Source organism: Castor canadensis, chromosome X (assembly GCF_047511655.1).
Source record: "Castor canadensis chromosome X, mCasCan1.hap1v2, whole genome shotgun sequence".
Lineage (NCBI taxonomy): Eukaryota > Metazoa > Chordata > Mammalia > Rodentia > Castoridae > Castor > Castor canadensis.
The window spans coordinates 24156853-24182030 of record NC_133405.1 but is presented as its reverse complement, the minus strand read 5'-3'; the positions used below and the strand labels follow the sequence as shown (position 1 = coordinate 24182030).

General features: G+C 36.2%; 1 protein-coding gene across 28 annotated transcripts in view; it reads right to left on the bottom strand.

Moving 5' to 3' along the window:
- Positions 1-25178, bottom strand: part of Enox2 (ecto-NOX disulfide-thiol exchanger 2) — a 341637-nt gene that overhangs the window by 254840 nt on the left and 61619 nt on the right. For 10 of the 28 annotated variants that reach the window (XR_012444306.1, XM_074063083.1, XM_074063084.1 and 7 more), the window contains one exon: positions 10456-10564. The exons of 13 other annotated variants lie outside the window; for them this stretch is intronic. Coding sequence is in view for 13 of the 15 variants with exons in the window: in XM_074063083.1 (XP_073919184.1) it covers positions 10456-10564 (109 nt within the window). In the remaining 2 variants the exon portion in view is untranslated. Of the gene's footprint in view, positions 1-10455; positions 10565-22464; positions 22526-25178 lie in introns of all 28 variants that reach the window. 5 more of the 28 variants (XM_074063073.1, XM_074063075.1, XM_074063076.1 and 2 more) reach the window with 2 other exon arrangements.

The window sequence follows — 25178 nt, the reverse complement described above, 5'->3', positions numbered from 1 at the left end:
GCAAACATAAAGCCCTCATAATTATTAAACTGGGTATTACAAAACCAACTCCTCAATCAAAGTTCTAAAGCCAGCCTTATTGACCCTCTCATTCCCAGCCAAGCTGTCCTGAATATACCTATAGTACTAATTTAGTACTCCCTGAGGCATTGTGGATTCTGAGTATAGACACCTTAAGCAAAACTGAGGAAACAATACAGAACTGTAAAAATATAAAACCACAATGCATCATTTATTAATATCAAAAAGCATTAGAAATCTGTGAAACTTCATTTCTTATGCAGCTGATTTCTTTGGTTTATTTTTATGGTAAGAAATCAGAAAATGAGATGATTAACTCAAAGAATACAGCAAAAGAAACTCTTAACACACTCAATCCAGTCTTAAATTAACAAAAGACAAGCTCCTCCCCCAACTCTGCTCCCTTGGAAGCAGATGGCCTGTACTTGCTATTCCCACTTCCTCCCCTTTCATCTATGCCTTAATCACTGCATTGTGGATTCTGTGTACAGCATTTTCACTGAAACAATCCTTGCAAAAATCACTGACATCTTCCTAAGTCAATGATCACTTTTCAGTCTTTATCTTACTCTTTCTCTCTGCAGCACTAAACTCTACTGGTTAGTTCAGATCTTCCCTTGGCTTCTTTGATAACTGCCAACTCTTGGATCTCTCTTTTTTAGTTCGTTTTATGGACTTCATGTCTATCCACTTCTTAAATGGTAGTGTTTCCCAGTGTTACATCTTTATTCTTCTTTTATTCTTACTCTACATCCAGGGTCCTGTTTTTTTTTTTTTTACTTTTATTATCTAAATTACATCTATTTTAACCGATCCATTTAACTATATATATTAATGAGGTATCATGTGACCTTTCAATACATGTATTCATTGTATAATGTTTAATTCAGGTTAAACAAATCAGTCCCCTCAACATAAATCATTTCTTTATGCTCAACAATTTCAGATTCACTTGTAGCTTTTTGAAATACACTGTACATTATTATTGTCTGTAGTCAACCTGCTGTGCAGTAGCACATAAGGATTTCTCACTCTAATGAAATGCAATACCCATTGTTCAACCTTTTCCCGTCCGTCTCTCCCCCCTACTCTATGCAGTTTCTGGTAACCATCATTCTACTCTCAACTTCTAGGAGATTAACTTTTTTAGATTCCACATATGAGTGAGATCATGTGGTACTTGCTTTTCTGTGACTGGCTTGTTTCACTTAACATAATGAAGTCCAGTTCCAAACATGTTGTTGCAAATAATAGGATTTCATTCTTTTCTATAGCTGAATAGTATTCCACTGTGTATATGTACTACATTGTATTTATCCATACATTAGTTGGTGGATACTTGGGCTGCTTCCATTTGTTGGTTTTTTTTAACAGTGTTGCTATGTAGCCCAGGCTGACCTTGAACTCAAGATCCCACTGCCTCAGCCTCTACAGTGCAGAAATTACAGATATATACTACCACACCAGGCCTTCTTAGCTACTTTGGATAGTGCTGCAAAAAAACATGGAGTGCATATGTGATACCTCAATTTCCTTCTCTTTGTATACAAACATAGGAATGTGATGGCTAGATCATATGGCATTTCTATTTTTAATTTTTTGAGGAACCTCAGTGCTGTTTTCCATAATTGCTACATAAATTTACCTTCCACTCAATGGTCCACATCCTCACCAGCACTTATTTTCTTTAGTCTTTTTGATAACAGCCATTCTTTCTGGACTGAAATATTATCTCAGGTGTTCTTAACCTAGACATCATAAGCATTTGTGAATATGGTTCAAGAGGTCTGTGAACTTTCCTAAAACTGTATGCAGAATTCTGTACATAAATTTTATGAGGAAAGGGTCTACAGTTGTCAAATTCCTAAAGAAGTATAAAACAAAATAAGGTCTAAGGGCAACTGATTATTGGATTGCCTCTGGGTGAACCCTCAACTTCAAATCAACTCTATCAATACTACTACCTCCCAAATCTTTATCTTCAATCCATATTATTCTCAGGGTGGGCATCCCATGGGTATGTTTGTTCAACAATCCTTTGTTCCTGTCCTCCATATCCTCTCCTTCATTTTCCACATTCACTAACCCAGCCCTAGTCTCTACCTCTTACCTTAAATGTGAACTCTTTTCTTCACCCCTAACACTATCACACAGTCTAGATATATTATTGTAACAGCCTCCTGAGATGTTTTCCTGTCGCTAACCAACTCTTCAGTTGCAGACAGAGTAATGCTTCTAAATCACATCATGTTGTTCTCTAACTTAAGAACTCTTTAGTGACTACTTTACTGCTTTTAAACCACAGAATTTCAAATATCCTGGCATTGCAAATACTGCCCTTTATAACCTGGCTCCTGCTTATCTCTGTAGTCTTATCCACACTCTGTAGCTAGACAACCCCTTAAACACCCCCTCATCCTTTAACTATACTATAGTCATATTTAACTGTTTTCATTCTGTCTCAAGGATTTGCATATACATAACACCACATGAGCCTGAAATACCCTCAAATACTTTGGCCTGGATAACCTCTGCCATGAAGCTACCTCCAGTGCCCTAAGGTTAGGGGGTACTACCTATATGCTGTGATAGCATCCTACATATGCTGTGCAAACATATCATTCTGTATTTATTGCCTATTTCTCTGCTTCTCTGTTTCCCACTAGAGTTTGGTGAATAAACTATAAGATCTTTGAGGTCAGGGAATATACAGTACTCTAAGCACCTAGCACAGTGTCTAGCACATCATAGTTGCTCAGTAAATATGGATTGACTCACTTCATGAAATTAATGGGCAGATGGAAATTTCAGAACTTTGACCCTGTATTCATATTACTCACAATCTTTGCCTTCATATTGGTATAAGAAACAAACAGTTGAATCCAAAGTCAGCTAACTTAGGCATTAACTTTTTAGACCTCACTTTCCTCATTTGTATAACTAAGGAGAAGTTCTCATTCTCTGTGTTCCTCTATGGCTTGGCAATTCTGTAATTTTTAGCTATCTTGATAAACCTACTTCTCATCTCCCAAACCTTACTTCAAGCCCTCCATCCTTTTCTCTCCTCCCACTTCTGCTATCTTAACAGTACTGTGATGATCTGGTTTAGACATCTGGAGATTCGAGGTGTATAAAGACCAAGACATTACATGTGTCCATGTATATGTGTGAGAAAGGAGGAAGACTGGGAGGGAAAGAAGTCATATTGAGGAAATTATCCTTCCTTTCCCATTTCTATGCTTTGTACAGAATGAAACAATTTTAAGAAGTTCAAAATGTTAAATTACTATATGATAACAAAATTACTAAAATTGTTGAAGAATATTCAGAACAGGGAAACAAAAAAGTATAAGAAATAAGTTAAACAAAGTGAACTTATGTTATGTTAAAAAGTCTGAATTGCAGTAACTTGATATAAGACTTACTAATAGTTGAAAAGAAATAGAACTGTCTCCTTCTGAGACTCAACCTGAACTTCCCTGGTCAAGACAAGTGGAAAAACTATGGTTACAGAACCATTTTAAATTACTGCAAAGCTATGAAAACATGTAAGAACAATCACCAGCACAAAGAATATAATAATCCAAGGACCAATCATCTACTGGTCCCTGGGGGAGGAACCAGATGGCTTAAAAGACCAATTCTCATATCTTAATTTCCTTGATTGATAAGGAAGAATATGCTTCCATTTAGTTCTCATAAACAGTGACCCCTTTTCTCCTTTGTGGCCATAGTTGATGTACTACCACTTTTGCTTCCAGATATGAAACTCGTATTTAATGATATGTGTGCTTGATAATGTATGCATTCAAAAGCTTACACTGACAAAAATGGCCCTGCATTCATCTCTTTGTCTTTCAGCTGCTGCCCACAAATGCAGCATGGAAGTGGGGAATTTAAATGCAGAGCAGGCAGCTGATGTATTTCTCCATAAACTAGTCTACATATCATGGCAAGAGTAGAAGCAAAGAAAGCTTCACATGCATTCTTCCCCATAAAGAGGCAAATGAAGCCAAGAGACAAAGTAGTAAGGAGAAAAATGAGAAGCTAAAATGAGATTACTAGTACATAGCATACCCTTTTAAAAAACAAATCAAAAGAACCACTATCCTTTATCTTAGCCAAAAGGCCGAGAAGTGATAACCATTATCCTTTGCCAACATTGAAGATGGGTTAAACTCTTTCAGTGCAACGAAGAAAGAACATAGCTTTCTATTCTAAACAAAACCAACAGCATTTTCAAAATAACAGTTAGACAGATACCATTTTGTTTCAAATATGGTTACACCTCAGGAGTGGATAGTCAGTATGTCATGTAAAAGGTTAAAAGAAAGTATGAATATTTAGAATGAATAGCTATATACATACAGAAAGAAGAAAACCTTAGCAATGTGCACTATCCTTATTGTTCATAGATAACATTGAATAGATAGAAAATACATGCTTAGGGCTGGCAGAGTGGCTCAAGTGGTAGAGTGCCTACCTAGAAAATACATGTTTATAGCATTCCTATACAAATTCCTCCTATGTTTCATATATAAATATATAATATATGCCAAGCAGAGATCAGGGATCAGAAAAGTACACCTGAGTCACTAGGCTAATGAAGTAGAAAGAAGCCACAAGAGAGTGTGGGAGATAAGACTGAGAAATCGAGGTTAACAAAAGGGTCATTCTTTAAAATGAAAAACTCTAGGTAGGGATACAGAATATATGTATGCCCTACTTTAAGAAAACTCGTTATTCCTTTACTCAATCTACAAACCAGAGATGTTAGGAGTGATTGTTTGTATTGCAGAAGCATTTCACATGGCAATCTTTTAAAATGCCAGGCTAACATTACACATTTAAGTAAGAATTGTTTCTACAAATATGCAATTTATATATTCAGGTTCTTACAAACATGGGCTTTAGCGGTTTCTTTCTTTCTTTCTGTTTTTGGTATAAAGCCAGGTATCCCAGGCTTCATGTGGAATTGCCATAAACTTTTCTTTTTTAAATTTGAATTTGGCCTCCTGATCTCTGCCTCCTGAGTAGCTAGGATTACAGGTGTGAATCACTGGTGCCCAGCTTGAATCACTGGTGCCTGGCTTGAATTTGGTTCTTTTTTATTTTGTTTGTTTGCTGGATAATTTTTTTAAATAAAGTGAGGTTTATTTATGTCGTTGATATTAAAAAAATAAAGTTGAAATTGGGCATACTGGTTTTCCTTAAAGCTTAGAATGGTTGTACGAGGAGGGGCAGACAGAGAGGGGAAAACTGTCTATACTTCCAAACCAGGAAGCTGAGACTATGTCCAATAAGTCTCCATTGACGAAGTAGAGTTTTACCACAAAAGTGAATGAGAAAATATTCTCAAAACATTTTAAAGGCCCGAGGCCAAATTTAGGAAATTGTAACAAATGAGAAGTAAGAAGGTCTCTAGAAATCTCCTGAAAAGGTCGTATTGTAGTGTCTATATTTGAAAAGGAAGTATATTTTCACATGTATTAAAGGTAAAGTTCTGTGGTAAAGTCAGAGTGAGATAAACACTGAGGTCTATTTTAATGAAGAATAAAGTGCTTTTGACACTATATTAAGTATTAGTATGACATACTTAAGATCTCTGAATACATAAATATAAATAGGATTGTTTTTGAAGAAGCCCTGAGTCTATCCTTGTTTATTTATGTATATTAACATACAAGCACAAGTTTTGGTTGTGTGTGTTAGTGGCTTTGAGATATATATATATCTTTTAAAATGTTCCCAATTTCTAAAACTATATACTTTGACTGCATAGATAGAGCAGAACACCTAGATATTAATTCCATTTGAGACAGATGTTGCCTTTAATGCAATTATAAAAAGGACTCAAGTTGATGTACTTTCAAATTAGTTCTTATTAGATAACTTCTAAGAAAAAAGGTAAAAAAGAAAGAGGATCCATAGAAAAATCAGGACTAAGACCCTATTTTCTATTCTTGTCTATTTTTTTTTCATTTTTCTTTTATTATTCATATGTGCATACAAGGCTTGGTTCATTTCTCCCCCCTGCCCCCACCCCCTCCCTTACCACCCACTCCGCCCCCTCCCTCTCCCCCCCAATACCCAGCATAGATACACATCTTAAAGAAGAATCTATTTACATTAACAGTATAAAACATTAATGAGCTGAAAGCAGCTAATAACTTAATTCTTAATTATAGTCAATAAATGTTTGCCCACTGTAATGCATGCAAATGACTACCTTACATAATATAATGTTCAAAGATTCTATTATGTGAAAGATAAAAATCATCTAAGTAAATCCTAGTTCTAGCATAGTTCTAGGCTAGCAAATCAGCTTTCACTCTGATAAATCATCCAAGTTTCTAACTTACTTAGTCAAAGCCTTATACCCTCAAGTCATTTAATAACCAAAGATTCAAATCTGTCTAAAATTAGCTTGGTCACCCTCTCTCTGGAAAATGATAAAAACTGGTCCTGTTTTTTCTGAACCTCTAGGCTTTAAAAATAACTGCACAAAAATTACAATTATATATAGTTAGATGATCTTAAGAATATAAAAAGACAAAAATAATATAAAAAGCCATAGCTCAATTTATCAATGTCATCAAGTAAAGATGAACACCCAAAAATATTGAATTGTAAACTCTCAATACATATCAAAACCTACACCATGACAAATACACTATTGTAAGGTAATTCATCCAATAAAAATAACAGAAAAGGATGAGATATATTTGTATTCACTATAATAAAGTCATCCCTAAGGCAAAAACGTGGCAAGCAAAAACTATGAAAGTAGCCTTAAATTAAATATAGCAAACCCACCATGAACTTTTAAAGTGTAGGTCTTTGTTGGTTTTTCTTGAACCAAAAGGAGACCAAAGTTCTACCTTTGAATTCTAAACTCTGTTTAAAATACTTTCCTCTATTACTACAGTGCTAATAAGAAAGAGAAAACAGTATTCCAGAGCAAGGATAAACTAGAAAAATAAGTCAAACCCAATTTTATCTGGTCACAAAGCCAATTTGCTCCCTCTTATTGCACTGGCAGCAGAATTAGCAGCAGTGGCTGATGGCAGCAGCCCCTTCCCTGAAGCAGTCTTGTATATGTGTTAGAAAAGTAACATACTGTAACATACTGGCCAAACTGGTCCTAGAGAACCTGTCTACAAGATGTGAGAAAATGTAATCTTAAACAATCTCCACTTGAGGAAAGATCAAAAGCTTTGTCAGTAATACTAAATAATCTGGACTGGATAAGACATCCAACTATAAAACAGTGGCAAGGCAAAGGAAGGGGGAACCAACAAACTAAGGAAGCTACCATAGTAAGAGGTAAAACGGACTAATTAAAATGAAACTTCCATCTATAGAGATGTAGTGAGACAGGTAAGTCAAATGATGGCTCAATGATACTCTTAAAGCAAACAAACAGAAAACCTAACTGAACTCTCTCAAAAGCATTTTAGTGTAATTCATGTTTTACAGCCATTTATTTTCTTAATCTGTTAAATGCTACATAATTAAATACATAAGATAAAAGCCTTCATGTGGTAACTATGGCTAGACCTGCCTAAACATGTTCTAGTTCCCACAATCTATTCCTACAGTAATAAAACAACAGCAAGAAAGATATTTGAAGGGATGGGGGTGGAGAAGATTATGAGAACAGAATAAAAGGATTAGAATGCTTTAATCTGGAAAGATGAAACAATCAATCAAAGATAACCACCAGCAGCACAATCACCACCACAAAACACTTGAAGTTTGGACAGTCACTTTGTTAAGTGCAGAGATATAAGCTAAATTCAGGAAGAGATGAAGTATTGGCAAAGGGGATTTTAACACCTATGTGTCAAGCATTGTGCTGCTCAAGCAATAACTGGAATAAGCAGGAGAATGTCATGGAAAGATCCCCAAATTGGAAATTAGATTTAGGTTTTAGTTCTAAGAGTATGATGAACTAAATGTGTGACCTTGGACAAATCACTCAACATTTTTAGGCCTATCTGAAAACCCTAAAAGTTAGATGTTGAAATAGAGGTACCACACAATCCAACAATTCCACCACTGGGTATATAGCCAAAGTGGTGAAATCTTTGTACCCAAATGATACTTGCACCCCCATGTTTATTGAAGTATTATTCACAATAGCTGGAATATAGAACAAAGCCAGATGCCCTTCAGCAGATGAATGAATAAAGAAAAAGTGATATATTTATACAATGGAACACTACTTGGTCATAAAAAGATTGAAATCCTGTTATTTATAGTGACATGGATGGAAATGGAGAACATTATCGTAAATAAAACAAGCCAGGCACAGAAAGACAAATACCACATGTTCTTACTCATTTTGGAAACCAGGAAGTTAATGTTGTAGAAGTATGGAATGGAATACTACATTACAAGAGATGAGGAAGGTGTAAGGGGGAAGGAACAGAAAGAAATTAAGATGACTTTTCTGGGCTGGGAATGGTGCTGGGGAGAGGTGTAAAAGGAGGGAGTTTCCTGGCTAGAAAAAGGATGGATGGACATAATCATTACAGGATGTATGAATGTATAGAAACATCACAATGAATCCCATTAATTTGTACAACTAATACATGTTGAGAAAAATGTAAATTAAAATAGAGACATTATTGGTCAATCAGTGTTTTCAAATTTTTAAGTAGCTAATGTTTTCTTGAAATGTTATATTACAGGTATATCCTACATAACCAGAGTAAAGGTCATAACACTCCCACACCCCCTCTGTTGCTCTACTGGGCCTCCTCTGCTCCCTGGAAGCAGCTTTAAGATGTGTCTTTGTGTGTGTGTGTGTGTGTGTGTGTATGCAGTTTGAAAAATCTATGGACTAGATAATTATTAGGATTATCTAGCTAACATATCTAGCTAACACCTATGACTAAAATTTCCCTTACCTATATCTTTAAATGTCTTTGCTCAAATCCAGTCCAGTAAATATTTGTTGAATATCTAGCATCATAGAAAATACAAGGTAGGCTGGAGGCATGGCTCAAGTGGCAAAACACCTGCCTAGCAAATGTAAAGACCTGAGTTTAAACTCCAGTATCACAGAAAGGAAAATACAAGATAGGATTTTCACCTTGGAGGGAGCTTGCCAAGTTGTTAGGAGAAGCAAACTGAGTAATATGGGGATGTTCTTCAGAGGAAGAAGAGTTTGGAGGAGCAGAATAACCATCAATTGTGCACTAGAATCAGAAGGTCTACTTTTGTATCCTTTTTGTGGCTCTATCATTAGTTCCTGGGCAGCAGACAGTCAAATAAATATTGAATGAATGAATGGTTACGCATGTTCTTTGAAATTCAGCCAAAAATTTGAAGAGTTTAAAGCACTTCTTTTACAGAATATTTTTTCCCTTGGGAGTTGAAGGTATGGCTCAAGTGGTATAGCACCTGCCTAGCAAGTGTGAAGTCCTTAATTCAAACCCCAGTACAACCAGGAAAAAAATAATTTTTTTCTTATATGCATAGGGTTATGAGAAAAACAACCAATTTTCTCAAATATTCATTCTAGTATCCACTATCTACAATTATTTATAAATAGTGATATTTTATTAGAATAAAATAAAATAAAAACCGATGCCATTATTGTTACCCAGCCCCTGGGCCAGCAGAGCAAACAGAGGCAAAATTGTGCCCAACTACTGGAAATAAAATTTGTAGGAGCAAATCATCAGACTAGATTTTGCCTTGGCAAGAAATCCTTATTCCAATGAACTTGTTTGTATGGAAGTCATTCATATGCTGCAAGTAAGCAAGTCTGCAAAGTAGGTAAATCAAGTCAGAAATGAGGACCATTTTCTTTTTCCTCCCTGTCTTTGTTAGTAGTGGGAAGAAGGCAGGAGGTCAGGAAGAAGGCAGCTGTTTTTCCTTTTCTTCTCAAACTTAAATTCTATTCAACTAAGATATGCTTTGTCTGTTTGGATTCAAAGTTAGCCAGCAGGCACTTAAGTAAAATTAAGACAACTGCACCAATGGCAGGGAATATGATGGAGAGCTTATTGGAGGCAGATCATTTGAGTAAAGGCTTTTCCTGCCCAAGGAACAATATAATTTCCGGAAGAAATCTTTCTGGAAAGGGCCAGATGGCTCTACAGTTTTACATCTCAGTTGATATCAGTTATCCAGGACAAGTGTTATATATAACTAATGTTGTGGTGTTTCCCTAGAAGGGTATTATGTATGAAAGGGCATTAAGGTAAATTTAAATTCTATTTTTGTTCTAGCATAGCCCTAATGTTTTATAATGGTATCCATACACTATTACTTTTTTGAATATGCCTTACAAATGGGCATATTTTTACAAACATCAGGATAGGGTGTAAATCAGTTTTCTTTTTGTTCAATCTATGGTGCTTGATATCTGAGTTGCTGGGAGAGATATCAAACTAACAGAAGAAGTGAAAAACATCTCACCCCCTTCTAGTCTTCCTCCAAGGTACAATGACATCTTAGGGAAAAGGTTGCATCCTTTTCTCTTCTGTGACAAGTGTAGTGATACCAGTGTATGTGGGTCCATAGGCAGCTGCAACAAAAGTCATATTGAGGAGACAAATAAGGCAGAATTCTGACTACACAGCACACATTACATCACTACTTTCTTCTATTCATTTTGACTACTTCCCATAAAATATGAGTGCAATTCAAGGTCTTGAACTTCATTTGGAAGACCTGTATTTGGAATGGATCCAATTACTCCAGAGAACTTGAGTTTTAATGTACCCGGGGCACATAGCCAAACTGCCATTTTCTTCTATAGTCTAATCAAAATGAAGAAATTTCTGGTCAAGAGACTTCAATTTTTTAATTTATCATTTCTCATCAAAGGTCTGCATTTGTAATCTTCAGAAAGACCTTGCCCCCATCCTAACGTATTTTAATAGAACAAGACATGTGGCTTTACAAATAATCCAATCAGCAAATGAGCAGATGAACAATTTTCAAAAGAAGTCCAAATGGCCAATAAATACATTAAAAAATGTTCAACATCCTTAGCTATAAGAAATGTAAGCCTCTACACTGAGATTCCATCTTACCGCAGACAGAATAGCTATCACCAAGAAAACAAATGACAACAAATGCTGGTAACTACACAGAGGAAAAAGGAACACTTAAACACTGCTGGTAGGAATGTAAATTAGTACAGTCACTATAGAAATCAGAATGGAAGTTCCACAAAAAAACTAAAAATAGAACTATCATATGCTCCAACTACATAACAGCTGGGTATACACCCAAAGGAATCAAAGTTAGCATATAAAAAGTAGAGGTACCTGCATACCAACTGCATCACTATTCACATAGCCAAGTTATAGAATCAGCTTAGATGTCAATCAACAGATTAATGGCAAAACAAAATGTATTATTCAGCCAAAAAGAAGAACAAAATTATGTCATTTGCAGGAAAATAGATGGAAATGGAGATCATCATGTTAAGCAAGATAAGCCAGACACACAAGCACTGCATATTTTCTTTCATATGTGCAATCTAGATTTTAAAAGCTACATGAAAGTAGAAGAGGGAATATTGGGGGGAGACCAGTGGGAGAGGGTAGGGACACAAAAGAGGATGATGGGTGGGTGAATACGACCAAAGTACACTGTATACATGTATGGAAATGTTATAATGAAGATCATTATTTTGCACAGTTAATATACACAAAGAAAAAGAAATATGGCTTTGGTGAGAAAAAAACAAGTAAAAAGAGAAAAGGTAAGTTATTTTCTTCAGTTTACACATTTTGCTTTGTTTATTTTCTATATTTTCCTCTCCTCTCCACTTAGATCTCTTGTGAAATATTTATTCATTCCATCAGGCAACAAGTTTATTCAAAGCCTACTATATTTCAGGTACTTTTCTAGGCACTGGGAATATTACAGTGAACAAACACAGCCCCTGCCCTTATAGAGCTTTTATACTTTGTGAGATGAGAGACAAGGAACAAATCCATAGATATAAAATATCAGACAGTGATAAGTGATATGAAGACTAAAACAGCAGACAGTGATAAGTGGTATGAAGAAAATAAATAGGGTAATTATATAGAGAATTGTCATGAAAGACCATTCTAAAGAGGTAACATATGGGTATAGCTTTGAACTAAATGATTTATACTAAAATTACTATGTTCTGGAATTGGAATTCACTACAGTCTTAAAGTTGATACATTTGAGGAAAATCAACAAGATATTCAAATAAGTCATAATCGAGCTGAAGATCATCTACTGAAAGCCAAGGAAATGATTCAATAGATGAAAAAAGCCTGAGAGGGGACTTTTTCAATCATTGTTACAAACATTATGAATGAGATTTTGCAGACCAATATACCCAGTTATAGGACAGTATCTTTAAAATGGTAAACTAGTATAATAAAAAGTATATCTGAGTTTCTAGTTTAAGGACAAGTTACAGTAGCACTTCTATTTCTCCCACTAAATACAATAAAAAACCTGGACATTATATATTAAACAAACATAAGAAAACTGTCTCCAGAACTAGAGATGACAGAGTGGTGAGTTCCTCGAGTATTCTTTTACTTCATATATTCCCAAATGGATATTGGAGAAGCCAGTAAGTCAGAAATGCCAATGAGCACAGACAACAAAAAAAGCTTCAAGATAGCCAGTTTCCTACAGCCAAAGAAGAAGCAGACTAGCAAGACAGAAAACTTTTAGACAATTTCAGCCCTATTCTAGCCAAATGACACAGGAAAAGAACTGTAGTCCTACTCTATCCCCATGAGAAAATGCTGAGTGGGAAACATAGATATGCTAGAGTGATGCATCAGAGAAAGCCACATAGAAAGCTATGCCTTTCATTCCTCAGCCAGCAATGTCAGTGGAGACCACATGGTAAGCAGAAATCAGGTCCTTTTCCTCTCTATCAGTCAGAGTAGTACCAGCAACAGCTTAGAGGGGAGCTGCAAATTCCACTCCCAACCTGCAGTAATGAAGTATACACTTTCCTCAGAGTATCAATGGAAGCTTAGTGGAGAACCTGAATTTCAACTTCCAGATGGCAATAGTAAGGTAGTGACCACTTCTCCTGCCAGTATGATATCAGAGGAGATCTACCAAAAAGAAGATTTAAATGAGATCCAGAGTCTCATAATAATGACTTCAAAATGTGAAAAATTCAATAAAAATCACCTATATCTAGAATCAGGTCAATCTTAGTTTAAAAGAGAACAGACATCAATACCAGGAGCAATTTTAAGCATAGTTAAAATTAATGGAAAAGTAGAAAGTTTCAGTAAAGAAATAGAAGATACAAAAGAAGAACAAAATGGAAAATTAGAACTGAAAAGATACAATAACCAAGAATTTTAAAAATCACTGGATAGGTACAATAGTATATTGGATGTAACAGAGGAAAGAATCAATGGATTTGAAGATAGAATTATAGAAATCACCTAATATGAACAACAAAGAGAAAACAGTGTGAAAAAATTAATAGAACCTGAGAGACTTGTGGAATAAAAACAAAAGATCTAAAGTTGTATGATTGAATTCTCAGAAGAATATGTATATTCAAAGAAATAATTAAATGATAATTTTAGAAATTTTGCCAAAGACATAAGTCTACAAAACCCAAAAGTCAAATTAACCCCAAATAGGACAAACACACTCATACACAAATCTATACAAACAAACATAGTAAAACTGCTAAAAACAAAAGACAAACAAAAATATTGAAAATAGCAAAAATAAAAAAACAACTTTACTTGTAAGAAAACCAATTAGAATGATAGCAGATCTAAAAAGAAAATTATATATTTGTCCAAGTGGGTTTATTTCAGGGATGCAAAGCTGGTTCAATATTCAAAAATCAAACAGTAGAACCCACTAACATACTAAAGAGGATAAATCACATATTTATATCAAATGATACAGAAAAAGCACTTGAAAATTTCAGTGATTCCTGGTTTGTTTCTTTGTTTAATCCTTGGAAAACACAGGAATAGTGGCGGAACTGCCTCAATTTGGTAAAGGATATCTACAAAAAAATCTCCAACTAACACCTGACTTAAAGTTTACAGAGTGAACGGCTTCCTATTTTTTGTTTTGCAGTACTAGGGTTTGAACTCAGGGCCTTGTGTTTGCTAGGTAAGGGCACTGTCACTTGAGCCACACCCCCAGTCCTATTTGCTTTAGTTATTTCTGAAATGCATATACCCTAGGCCAGCTTGGATCACAATGCTCCTATTTACCCTTCCCACAGTAACTGGGATGACAGGCATGAACCACCATTTCCACCTTACTTGTTGAGATAGGTTCTTGCTAACTTTTTGCCCAGGCTGGTCTGCAATACAATCCTCCAATCTCTGCCTCCAAAGTAGCTAGGATTACATGCAACCACACCTGGCTTACTTTCCTCCTATTACTGAAAATAAGGAAAACATATCTGTTGTCACCAACCTAATCCAATATTCAATATGTAGTACAAGAGGTTCTGGTCAGTTCAATAAGGCAAAGAAAGAAAGAACGAAAGTTGTCCCTATTTGCAGATAATGTATGGTATACATAGAAAGCATTCTAGAACTAATTTGGAATTTAGTAGTCAGATGATATAATCAATACAAAATACAGAAATCAATTAAATTTCTACTGACTACCAATGAACATGTGGACACTGAAATTAAAAATACAATACTGTTTAAAATTGTTCAAAGAAAGAAAATATATATATAAATATAATAAAACATATACATGACTTATATGAAAGCTACAAAAAAAGATGGAGGAAATAAAAAAAGATATCAATAAATAGAGACACATACAGTGCTCATGGATTGAAGACTTGCCATAAGTAAAGATGTCAGTTCTCCCTCAAAATTACATATAGCTTAAGTGTAAAATCTGTTAAAATCCCACCAAGATTATTTCTGGATACAGAGAAAGTTATTCCAAACATTTATGCATAGACAAAGTAAAATCTTTGGGAGTTAGGACTTGGTGAAGAACTCTTAAACATGACACCAAAAAAACATAATCCATGAAAGAAAAAGATTGATAAACTATTCTTCATTAAAATTTAAAAATGTGGGGGCTGGAAGAGTGGTTCAAGTGGTAGAGGGCCTGCCTAGCAAGCATGAACTCCTGAGTTTAAACCCCAGTACTACCAAAAAAATTATTTTTAATTTTGATCTGCTAGAGAGTATTAGTTGGATGAAAAGATAAGTTACAGATTGGCAAAAATATATTGGTAAAGTCCCTGACAAAGGATTCATATACTTAGAATTCTCAGAGCTAGGCAGTAAAAATCCAAATAATAAATAAGAAAAAGTTCAAATGATTTCAAAAGACATTTCACTAAAAAGGATGCATGAATGGAAAATAAGGAGATGAAAAGATCTTCAACACCAACTAGCCCTTTAAGAAATACAAATTAAGATCACAATGAGGTATCACTCACATATATTAGAATACTTAAAATAATTCCATAGCATAAAGGGGTGATATACTTCACAATAATCTATTGTACATTTTATGAAGAACTAGAAGAGTGGAAGGCTCTAAACATAAAGAAATCATAAAGGTATGGAAATGCTAATTATCCTGATTTCTGGTACACATGTTGAAATAGCACACTGTATCCCATATGTATGTACAAGAATTATATGTTAGTCAAAAAATTTAAAAACATACCAAAGCAAAAAACAAGAGACAATGCCAAATGCTATCAACAGTACTGAAGAACTGATTTACTCTCTTTCTGATGAGAATGTAAAATGGTACAATCACTCCAGAAAGCAGTTTGTTCATTTCATTTTTAAAAAGTATAGGATGCCTTATTCACCATTTTGGCATCACCTATGTTCAAGGAAGTAATTTCACAGAAAATGAAGAGTGGTCGTGAGCCTATGTTCATGAAATTCACTATTCTTGCCATGTTTTATATCATCCTGAAGTGGCAAGCTTGCTACAATGATGGGGAAAGGCTTTTTGAAGATTGAGCTACAGTACAAAGTAGGGAGCAACACCTTTCAAAGGCAATGACTTTCAGGATGTTTTTAATTGATGTCTAATATATGCTCTTTACTTCCCCAATAGTTAGGATTCATGGATCCAAGAATAATTATCATGGGTGAAAATGGGAGCAACTTGGTTCACTATGAGCCCTAGTGAGCCACAAGTAAATTTTATTTTCTGTCCTCATGACATTGGGCTTTGCTGTTCTAAAGGTCTTAGTTCCAAAGAGAACTAACTTATAACCCCTGAAATACTCTTCATGATAGACTCTCTTCAAGGCCATTACACAAGTCTTAAAATTTTGAAATTATTTAAACAGTATTTTTTGAAACAATGGAATTATACTAGAAATCAAAAACAGGAAGACATCTAGAAAATGTAAATATTCCTTATGTCAAAAATGAAAGCACACAGAATATTTTTAAAGTACTTTGAACTAAATTAACATGAAAATAAACTATATAAAAATGTGAGATAACATAAAAGCAGTATTAGAGGAGAATTCATAGCATTGGTGCTAACAGGTTCACAGCAAATTTATTTATAATTTAGAGAAATATTAGAAAAACACAAATGTATATCAATTGGTGAATGGATAAGCCAATTGTACTTACTTAATACAATGGAATATTACTCAAAAATAAAAATAAACATATTAAATGCCACAGGTTAATTAAAAAAGTAAAAATTCTGGGGTAAAGAAGCCAGATAAAAGAAAGCACAGGGAGATTCCAAGATGGCGGCTAGAGGGAGGAAGCAGAAAGCGAGCCTCCTATAAGGAAATCTTGGAGAGACGCTGCAGACACACTTTGCAGGCATAATCGCTGAGAAGAGGCATAACTTTGACCCCTCCACACCTCCAGCTGGCACAGAGAATCTCCACTTCACGTTACATGGATAAACCAGGAGGGCCCCTGGGCCGCCAGTCACCGGCACCCAGACAGCTTGGGAAGACGCGGACCAGGTGAGCTTCGCGGTATGTGGTACTCCCACAGACAAGCCTGGGCCAGAGCAGCATAGCCCCCTTGACAGACCAACCTCCACCCGGGGAAAAAAAGAGAAACTGAGTAATAAGTAATAAGAGCAATAAAGACACGCAGGAAAGAGGGTGGGGCGCACTGAGTGCCAAAGATTGGGGGAAGGGAATCCTTCCCAGAACTGTGAATAAACAACCCGGGCGGGCCAGAGAGCCTCTGGTGGGAGCAGGGGCACGCACCCAGCAATCAGGAGTGGGAAAGCTTGTGAGAGTGCGGAGGGAGGAAAACTCCACAGGAGAGGAGGGAAGACCCACTTCCCACGTAAATTGTAAACAAACATGGTGGCTGGCAGGCAGCAGCACCGCTCAGTAATCAGGAGCAGGAAAGCTTGTGAAAGTGGCGGTGGGAGGAAAACTGCACAGGAGACGGGGAAGACCCACCTCCCACATGAATTGTAAATAAACACGCAGGCCTGACAATGCAGGTGCAGTGTCACTCTTATCAGTGTGCTTGGAAAGGGGAAAGCTTGTAGTAGAGGCTCACACACAGGAGAAATCTGAGCAAACAAAGCCTGCAGGGCCAGGTGAGTGGTAAGCTCACCCCTGAGATCTGCATAAATAATGCCTCCAGCAACAGCAGGCTGACAGCAGCGGGCAGGCAAGTCACAGCTGAAGATACCACTCTCAGAACTGTCTCCAGACTCTTTTTTTTTTGTCTCCCTACCTTTAATAAGAGAACAACCAAATTACACCTGCAAGCTGAAACTATATAGCATTTGAACTTGGGACACTTGGTGGGGTTTTTTTTTTTTGTGTGTGTGTGTAGTTTTGTTCTACTTTATGCGCCCCCTTTGATGAGACAACTACAGAACAACATCTGAAGCACCATCTCCAGGATTGGAGACTGAGATGGACACCCAAATTATTAAGACTGAAACTTCATTGCATTTGAACTTGGAGGATTTTTGGTTTTTTGGCTTTTTGGGTTTTTTTAAATTTTCTATTTTTTCATTTTATTTTAATACATTTTTACATATAGATTTTTCTTTCATTTACTTATTTTTTATTTTTATTCTTATCTTTTTTTTTATTTTTGATTTTCAATCCTCTCTCTGTCTCTAATGTCTGTTCAGCTTACTGTCGATTAGTACACTAAAGTTCCCTGTTTATACCTTTGAAACCTTCTTGTCTGTACCTTGTTCTGTTTTCTCCTTCCAGTCTATGTATTTGTTTTTCCCATTTCTTTAACTTCTTGCTTTCCATCTCAGCTCACCCTTCCATTCTAAATATTACCATTGTTATTATTACAAGCTAGAAAATACTTAATGCACACAGTACAGGGACGGTAACAACACCAAAGACAATGATAGGAAGACAGAAAAAACAGGGAAACCAGCTTCCCCACAGCAAAAAATTAGGACAGGAACCAGAGGGGAATGAAGAAAACAGATACTCAGATCCAGACTCCAACAAAATGAAGATAAACTTGCCAAAGGACCCAATGAAGCCCACAAGAATAATTTAAAAGAAGACATACTACAGGTACTCAATGAGAATTTTATAGAGATGATACTGGATAGGGTCAACCAAAATGTACAGGAGACACTCAAGAAATTCCAAGACAACAAAAATAGAGAATTTGAAAAAGCAAAAGAAGAAATAAAGGAAACCATAGAAGCACTGTATAAACACCAAAACACGATGTATAAACAGAGAACACGATGAATAAACAGATAAATGAACTCAGGACAAAAATAGACGACATCAAAGAGGAAACAAGCCAGGATATGGAAAACCTCAGAAAAAAGAATGAAACAGAACTGCAAAACAAAACGGAAGGCCAATCCAGCAGAATAGAACAAACAGAAGACAGAATCTCAGAACTTGAAGATGAAATGGTAAATAAAGGAAAAACCGAAGAACTATCAATTAAACAACTCAAGACCTCTGAAAAGAAAATGCAAGAACTCACCGAATCCATCAAAAGACCAAACTTGAGAATCATGGGCATCAAAGAAGAAGAGGTGCAAGCAAAGGGTATGTGTAATATATTTAACAAAATAATAACGGAAAATTTCCCAAATCTAGACAAAGATATTCGCATACAGATGCAACAGGACTCCAGGAAACCAAACAGACCAGATCAAAATAGAACTACCCCACGACATATCATCATTAAAACAAGTTCAGAAACTAAGGAAAGAATATTGAAGGCTGTAAGAGAGAAAAAACAAGTAACATACAAAGGTAAACCAATCAAAATCACAGCAGACTTCTCAAAAGAAACATTAAAAGCAAGAAGAGCATGGGGTGAGATCTTCCGGGCACTGAATGAAAATAACTTCAATCCCAGGATACTCTACCCAGCAAAACTATCATTCAAAATAGATGGAGCAATAAAAGTCTTCCATGATAAGCAGAAACTAAAACAATATGTGACCACAAAGCCACCACTACAACGGATTCTTCAAGGGATTCTGCACACAGAAAGTGAAACCAAACTTAACCATGAAAAGGCAGGCAGCACCAAACCACAGGAAAAGAAAAAGCAAGACAGTAGAGAGCAACCTCAACTTAGGTACACACAATCAAACCTTCAAACAACTAACACAACTAAATGACAGGAATCACCACATACCTATCAGTACTAATGCTTAATGTTAACGGACTTAATTCCCCCATCAAAAGGCACGGCTTGATGAAATGCATTAAAAAGGAAGATCCAACAATTTGTTGCTTACAGGAGACCCATCTCAATGACAGAAATAAGCATAGGCTTAGGATGAAAGGCTGGAAGAAGATTTACCAAGCCAATGGCCCCCGAAAACAGGCAGGAGTAGCAATACTTATCTCTGACAAAGTAGACTTCAAACCTACATTGATCAAATGAGATAAAGAAGGACATTCCATACTAATAAAAGGGGAAATAAGACTAAAGGGAAATAATAATTATTAACCTCTATGCACCCAATGTCAACGCACCCAATTTCATCAAACATACCCTGAAAGACCTAAAAGCATATATAAACGCCAACACAGTGGTTGTGGGAGACTTTAACACCCCATTATCATCAATAGATAGGTCATCCAAACAAAAAATCAATAAAGAAATCCAAGATCTAAAATAGATCAAATGGACCTAGATCAATGCAATAGATCAAATGGACCTAGTTGATGTCTACAGAACATTTCATCCAACCTCTACACAATATACATTCTTCTCAGCAGCCCATGGAACCTTCTCTAAAATAGATCATATCCTAGGGCACAAAGCAAGTCTCAGCAAATATAAGAAAATAGAAATTATACCGTGCATACTATTTGATCACAATTCAGTAAAAGTAGAACTCAACAACAAAAGTAAAGACAAAAAACATGCAAACAGCTGGAAACTAAATAACTCATTACTTAATGAACAATGGATCATCGATGAAATAAAAGAGGAAATTAAAAAGTTCCTGGAAGTCAATGAAAATGAAAACACAACCTGCCGGAACCTATGGGACACAGCTAAGGCAGTCCTGAGAGGAAAGTTTATAGCCATGAGTGCATATATTAAAAAGACTGAAAGATCCCAAATCAATGACCTAATGATACATCTCAAGCTCCTAGAAAAACAAGAATAATCAAATCCCAAAACAAATAGAAGGAGAGAAATAATAAAAATAAGAGCTGAAATCAACGAAATAGAAACCAAAAAAACCATACAAAGAATTAATGAAACAAAAAGTTGGTTCTTTGAAAAACTAAACAAGATCGATAGACCCCTGGCAAACCTGACTAAAATGAGGAGAGAAAAAACCCAAATTAGTAGAATCAGGAATGCAAAAGGGGAGATAACAACAAACACCATGGAAGTCCAGGAAATCATCAGAGACTACTTTGAGAACCTATATTCAAATAAATTCTAAAATCTTAAAGAAATGGACAGATTTCTAGATATATATGACCATCCAAAACTGAACCAAGAGGAAATTAATCACCAGAATAGACCTATAACACAAAATGAAATTGAAGCAGCAATCAAGAGTCTCCCCAAAAAGAAAAGTCCAGGACCTGATGGATTCTCTGCTGAATTCTATATGACCTTTAAAGAAGAACTCATACCAACACTCTACTTAAACTGTTCCACAAAATAGAAAGGGAAGGAAAACTGCCAAACACATTTTATGAAGCCAGTATTACACTTATCCCAAAACCAAAAAAAATTTGGAGGCTACTTAAAAAGCTAGACATCGATCTACCATTTGATCCAGGAATACCACTCTTGGGGATATACCCAAAAGACTGTGACAGAGGTTACTCCAGAGACACCTGCACACCCATGTGTATTGCGGCACTATTCACAATATCCAAATTATGGAAACAGCCAAGATGCCCCACCACTGATGAATGGATTAAGAAAATGTGGTATCTATACACAATGGAATTTTATGCAGCCATGAAGAAGAACGAAATGTTATCATTCTCTGGTAAACGGATGGAATTGGAGAACATCATTCTGAGTGAGGTTAGCCTGGCTCAAAAGACCAAAAATCGTATGTTCTCCCTCATATGTGGACATTAGATCAAGGGCAAACACAACAAGGGGGTTGGACTATGAGCACATGATAAAAGCGAGAGCACACAAGGGAGGGGTGAGGATAGGTAAGACACCTAAAAAACTAGCTAGCATTTGTTGCCCTTAACGCAGAGAAACTAAAGCAGATACCTTAAAGCAACTGAGGCCAATAGGAAAAGGGGACCAGGAACTAGAGAAAAGGTGAGATCAAAAAGAATTAACCTAAAAGGTAACACACACGCACAGGAAATTAATGTGAGTCAACTCCCTGTATAGCTATCCTTATCTCAACCAGCAAAATCCCTTGTTCCTTCCTATTATGGCTTATACTCTCTCTACAACAAAATTAGAAATAAGGGCAAAATAGTTTCTGCAGGGTATTGAGGGGGTAGGGGGGGAGAGGGAGGGGGTGGAATGGGTGGTAAGGGAGGGGGTGGGGGCAGGGGGGAGAAATGACCCAAGCCTTGTTTGTACATATGAATTATAAAAAAAAAGAAAGTACAGGTTGTATGATCACATTTCTATGAAATTCAGTAACAGAAAATTGATTTATGCTGACAAAAGTAAGAGTAGTGGTGGCCTATGAGGCTGAACATTGACTGGAAGATGTGAGGGAACATTCTGGTAGGATAAAAATATTTTATGTCTTCATTATAGTACAAATTATAAGGGTTCATTCATCAAAAATCATCAAACTTTCTATATATAGAAGTACACATGATATAGAAACAAGTTAAATATCTACGTATGGATGAGTGAATAAGAAAATGTGGTTTACATATAAGCACATATCATGGCTTAAAAATAGGCTTAAAATGAAGGCAATTCTGACATTTGTGACAACATGGATAGACCTGAAGAATATCATGCTAATAAGCCAGACACAGAAGAGAAAATACTATATAATACCACTTACATGATGAATGAAAAGTAGTCAAACTCACAGAAGCAGAGAGTGGCATGTTGGTTGACAGGGGCTGGGAGGGAGAAAGGGGGAGGTATAAAGAAGGGAACAAAGTCTGGGTTATACAAGGTGAAGTCCTAGGGACCTACTGTACAACATACTGCATATAGTTAATGACACTGGATTGCATGCTTAAAGTTTTCTGAAAGGGAAACTGGGGTGCCATGCCACATGCCTGTTATCCCCACACTCAGAAGGCTCCTCCTCCCTTAGCAGAAGGATCACAAGTTTGAAGTCAGCCTGGGCTACATAATGAAATACTGTCTCAAAAAAAGTAAAATGAAAAAATTCTTAAAAGGGTAGATGTTACATTTAGTGTTCTTATCCACATACACACAAAAAAATTAACAAAAGAGCAGAAGGAAACATTTTGAGATAACAAATAGGTGTATGGCATAGTTAGAGGTTTTAATTTTATGGTATATATAGTATTTACCTCCAAACTCATCAATTTTTATATATTCCTTGCATGCAGCTTTGTATATGTCATAAATTATATAAAAAGAAGGGAATAAGGGCATGGCACAAGTGGTAGAGTGCTTGTTTAACCAGCACAAGGCCCTAAGTTCGAACCCTAGAACCACCAAAAAGAATTACAGAAAAAGAATCCTAAATTTGAAAAAAAGTATTTCTTTATTTTTTTAATTAACTTATTCACATGTGTATGCATTGTTTGGGTCATTTCTCCCCCCTGCCCCCTCCCCAACCCTCTCCCCACCCCCCTTACTTCCAGGTAGGTCAGGTTCTGACCTTATCATGAATTTTGTTGAAGAAAAGACACAAGCATAAGGAAGATAAAGCGGTTTTGCTAGTTGAGTTAAAGATAGCTATACAGATATATTCCTAAAATTGCTTTGGTGTACCCATATGTTACGACCCATGGTGATTCATCTCTAACTGATCTTTGCACTCATTCCTGATCCCCTTCTCATGTTAACCTCTGTTGCTTTAAGGTTTCTGTATTAGTTCCTCTGGAGTGGGGACATCAAACGCTTTCATGTTTTGGGTTTTCTACCTATTCCTATATCTCCCATATGTACTCTCTCCTTGTCATGTGATCCAAGTCCAACCACATTGCTGCATTTGCCCTAGATCTAAAGTCTCCATATGAGGGAGAACATACAATTTTTGGTCTTCTCAGCCTGGCTGACCTTGCTCAGAATGATGCATTTACCTGCAAAAGATAAGATTTCATTCTTTTTCATGGCTGAGTAAAATTCCATTGTGTACAAGTACCACATTTTCTTGATCCATTCATCAGTAGTGGGGCATCTTGGTTGTTTCCATAACTTGGCTATTGTGAATAGTAGTTCAGTAAACATTGGTGTGCAGGTGCCTCTGGAGTAACCTGTGTTGCATTCCATTGGGTATATCCCAAGGAGTGGGACTGCTGGATCATATGGTAGGTCTATGTTTAGATTTTTAAGAAGTCTCCAAATGTTTTTCCAGAGTGGTTACACCAGCTTGCATTCTCACCAGCAGTGGACTAGGGTTCCTTTTTCCCCACATCCTCGCCAACACGTGTTGTTGGTGCTGTTTTTGATGATGGCTATTCTAACAGGGGTGAGGTGGAATCTTAGTGAGGTTTTCATTTGCATTTCCTTTAAGGCTAGAAATTGTGAGCATTTTTCATGTGTTTTTTGGCCATTTGAATTTCTCCTTTTGAGAACGTTCTGTTTAGTTCAGTTGCCCATTTCTTAATTGGTTCATTGATTTTAGGAGAGTTTAGTTTCTAAAGTTCCCTGTATATTCTGGTTATCGGTCCCTTGTCTGATGTATAGCTGGCAAATATTTTCTCCCACTCTGTAGGTGGGTTTAGAAACCATTTCTTTTGTTGTGCAGATTCTTTTATGAAGTCCCATTTATTCATCCTTTCTCTTGGTTGCTGGGCTGCTGGGGTTCTATCGAGGAAGTCGTTGCCTACACCTATTAGTTCCAGAGTGTTTCCTCCTCTTCCTGTAGTAATTTCAGAGATTCAGGTCTGATATTTAGGTCCTTGATCCATTTTGATTTGATACTTGTACAGGGTGATAGACATGGATGTAGTTTCAGTTTCTTGCAGATGGGTAACCACTTTTCCCAGCAACATTTGTTGAAGAGCCTGTCTTTTCTCCATTGTATATTTTTGGCACCTTTGTCAAAAACGAGGTGGATATAGTTGTGTGGATTCATATCCAGATCCTCTATTCTGTTCCACTGGTCTTCATGTCTGTTTTTGTGCCAGTACCATGCTGTTTTTATTGCTATTGCTTTGTAATATATTTTGAAGTCAGGTATTGTGATACCTCCAGCATTGCTGTTTTGCTGAGTATTGCCTTGGCTATTCATGGTCGCTTGTGTTTCCAAATGACCTTTAGGGTAGATTTTTCAATCTCTGTGATGAAAGTCATTGGGATTTTAATGGGGATTGCATTAAACATGTAGATTGCTTTTGGTAGTATAGCCATTTTTACTACATTGATACTACCGATCCATGAGCACAGGAGATCTTTCCATCTTCTGTAGTCTTCCTCAATCTCTTTCTTCAGGAGTTTGTAATTCTCCTTGTAGAGGTCATTCACATCCTTTGTTAAATTTACTCCTAGGTATTTGATTTTTTTTGAGGCTATTGTGAATGGAATTGTTTCCATATATTCCTTCTCACTTTGTTCATTGTTGGTGTATAG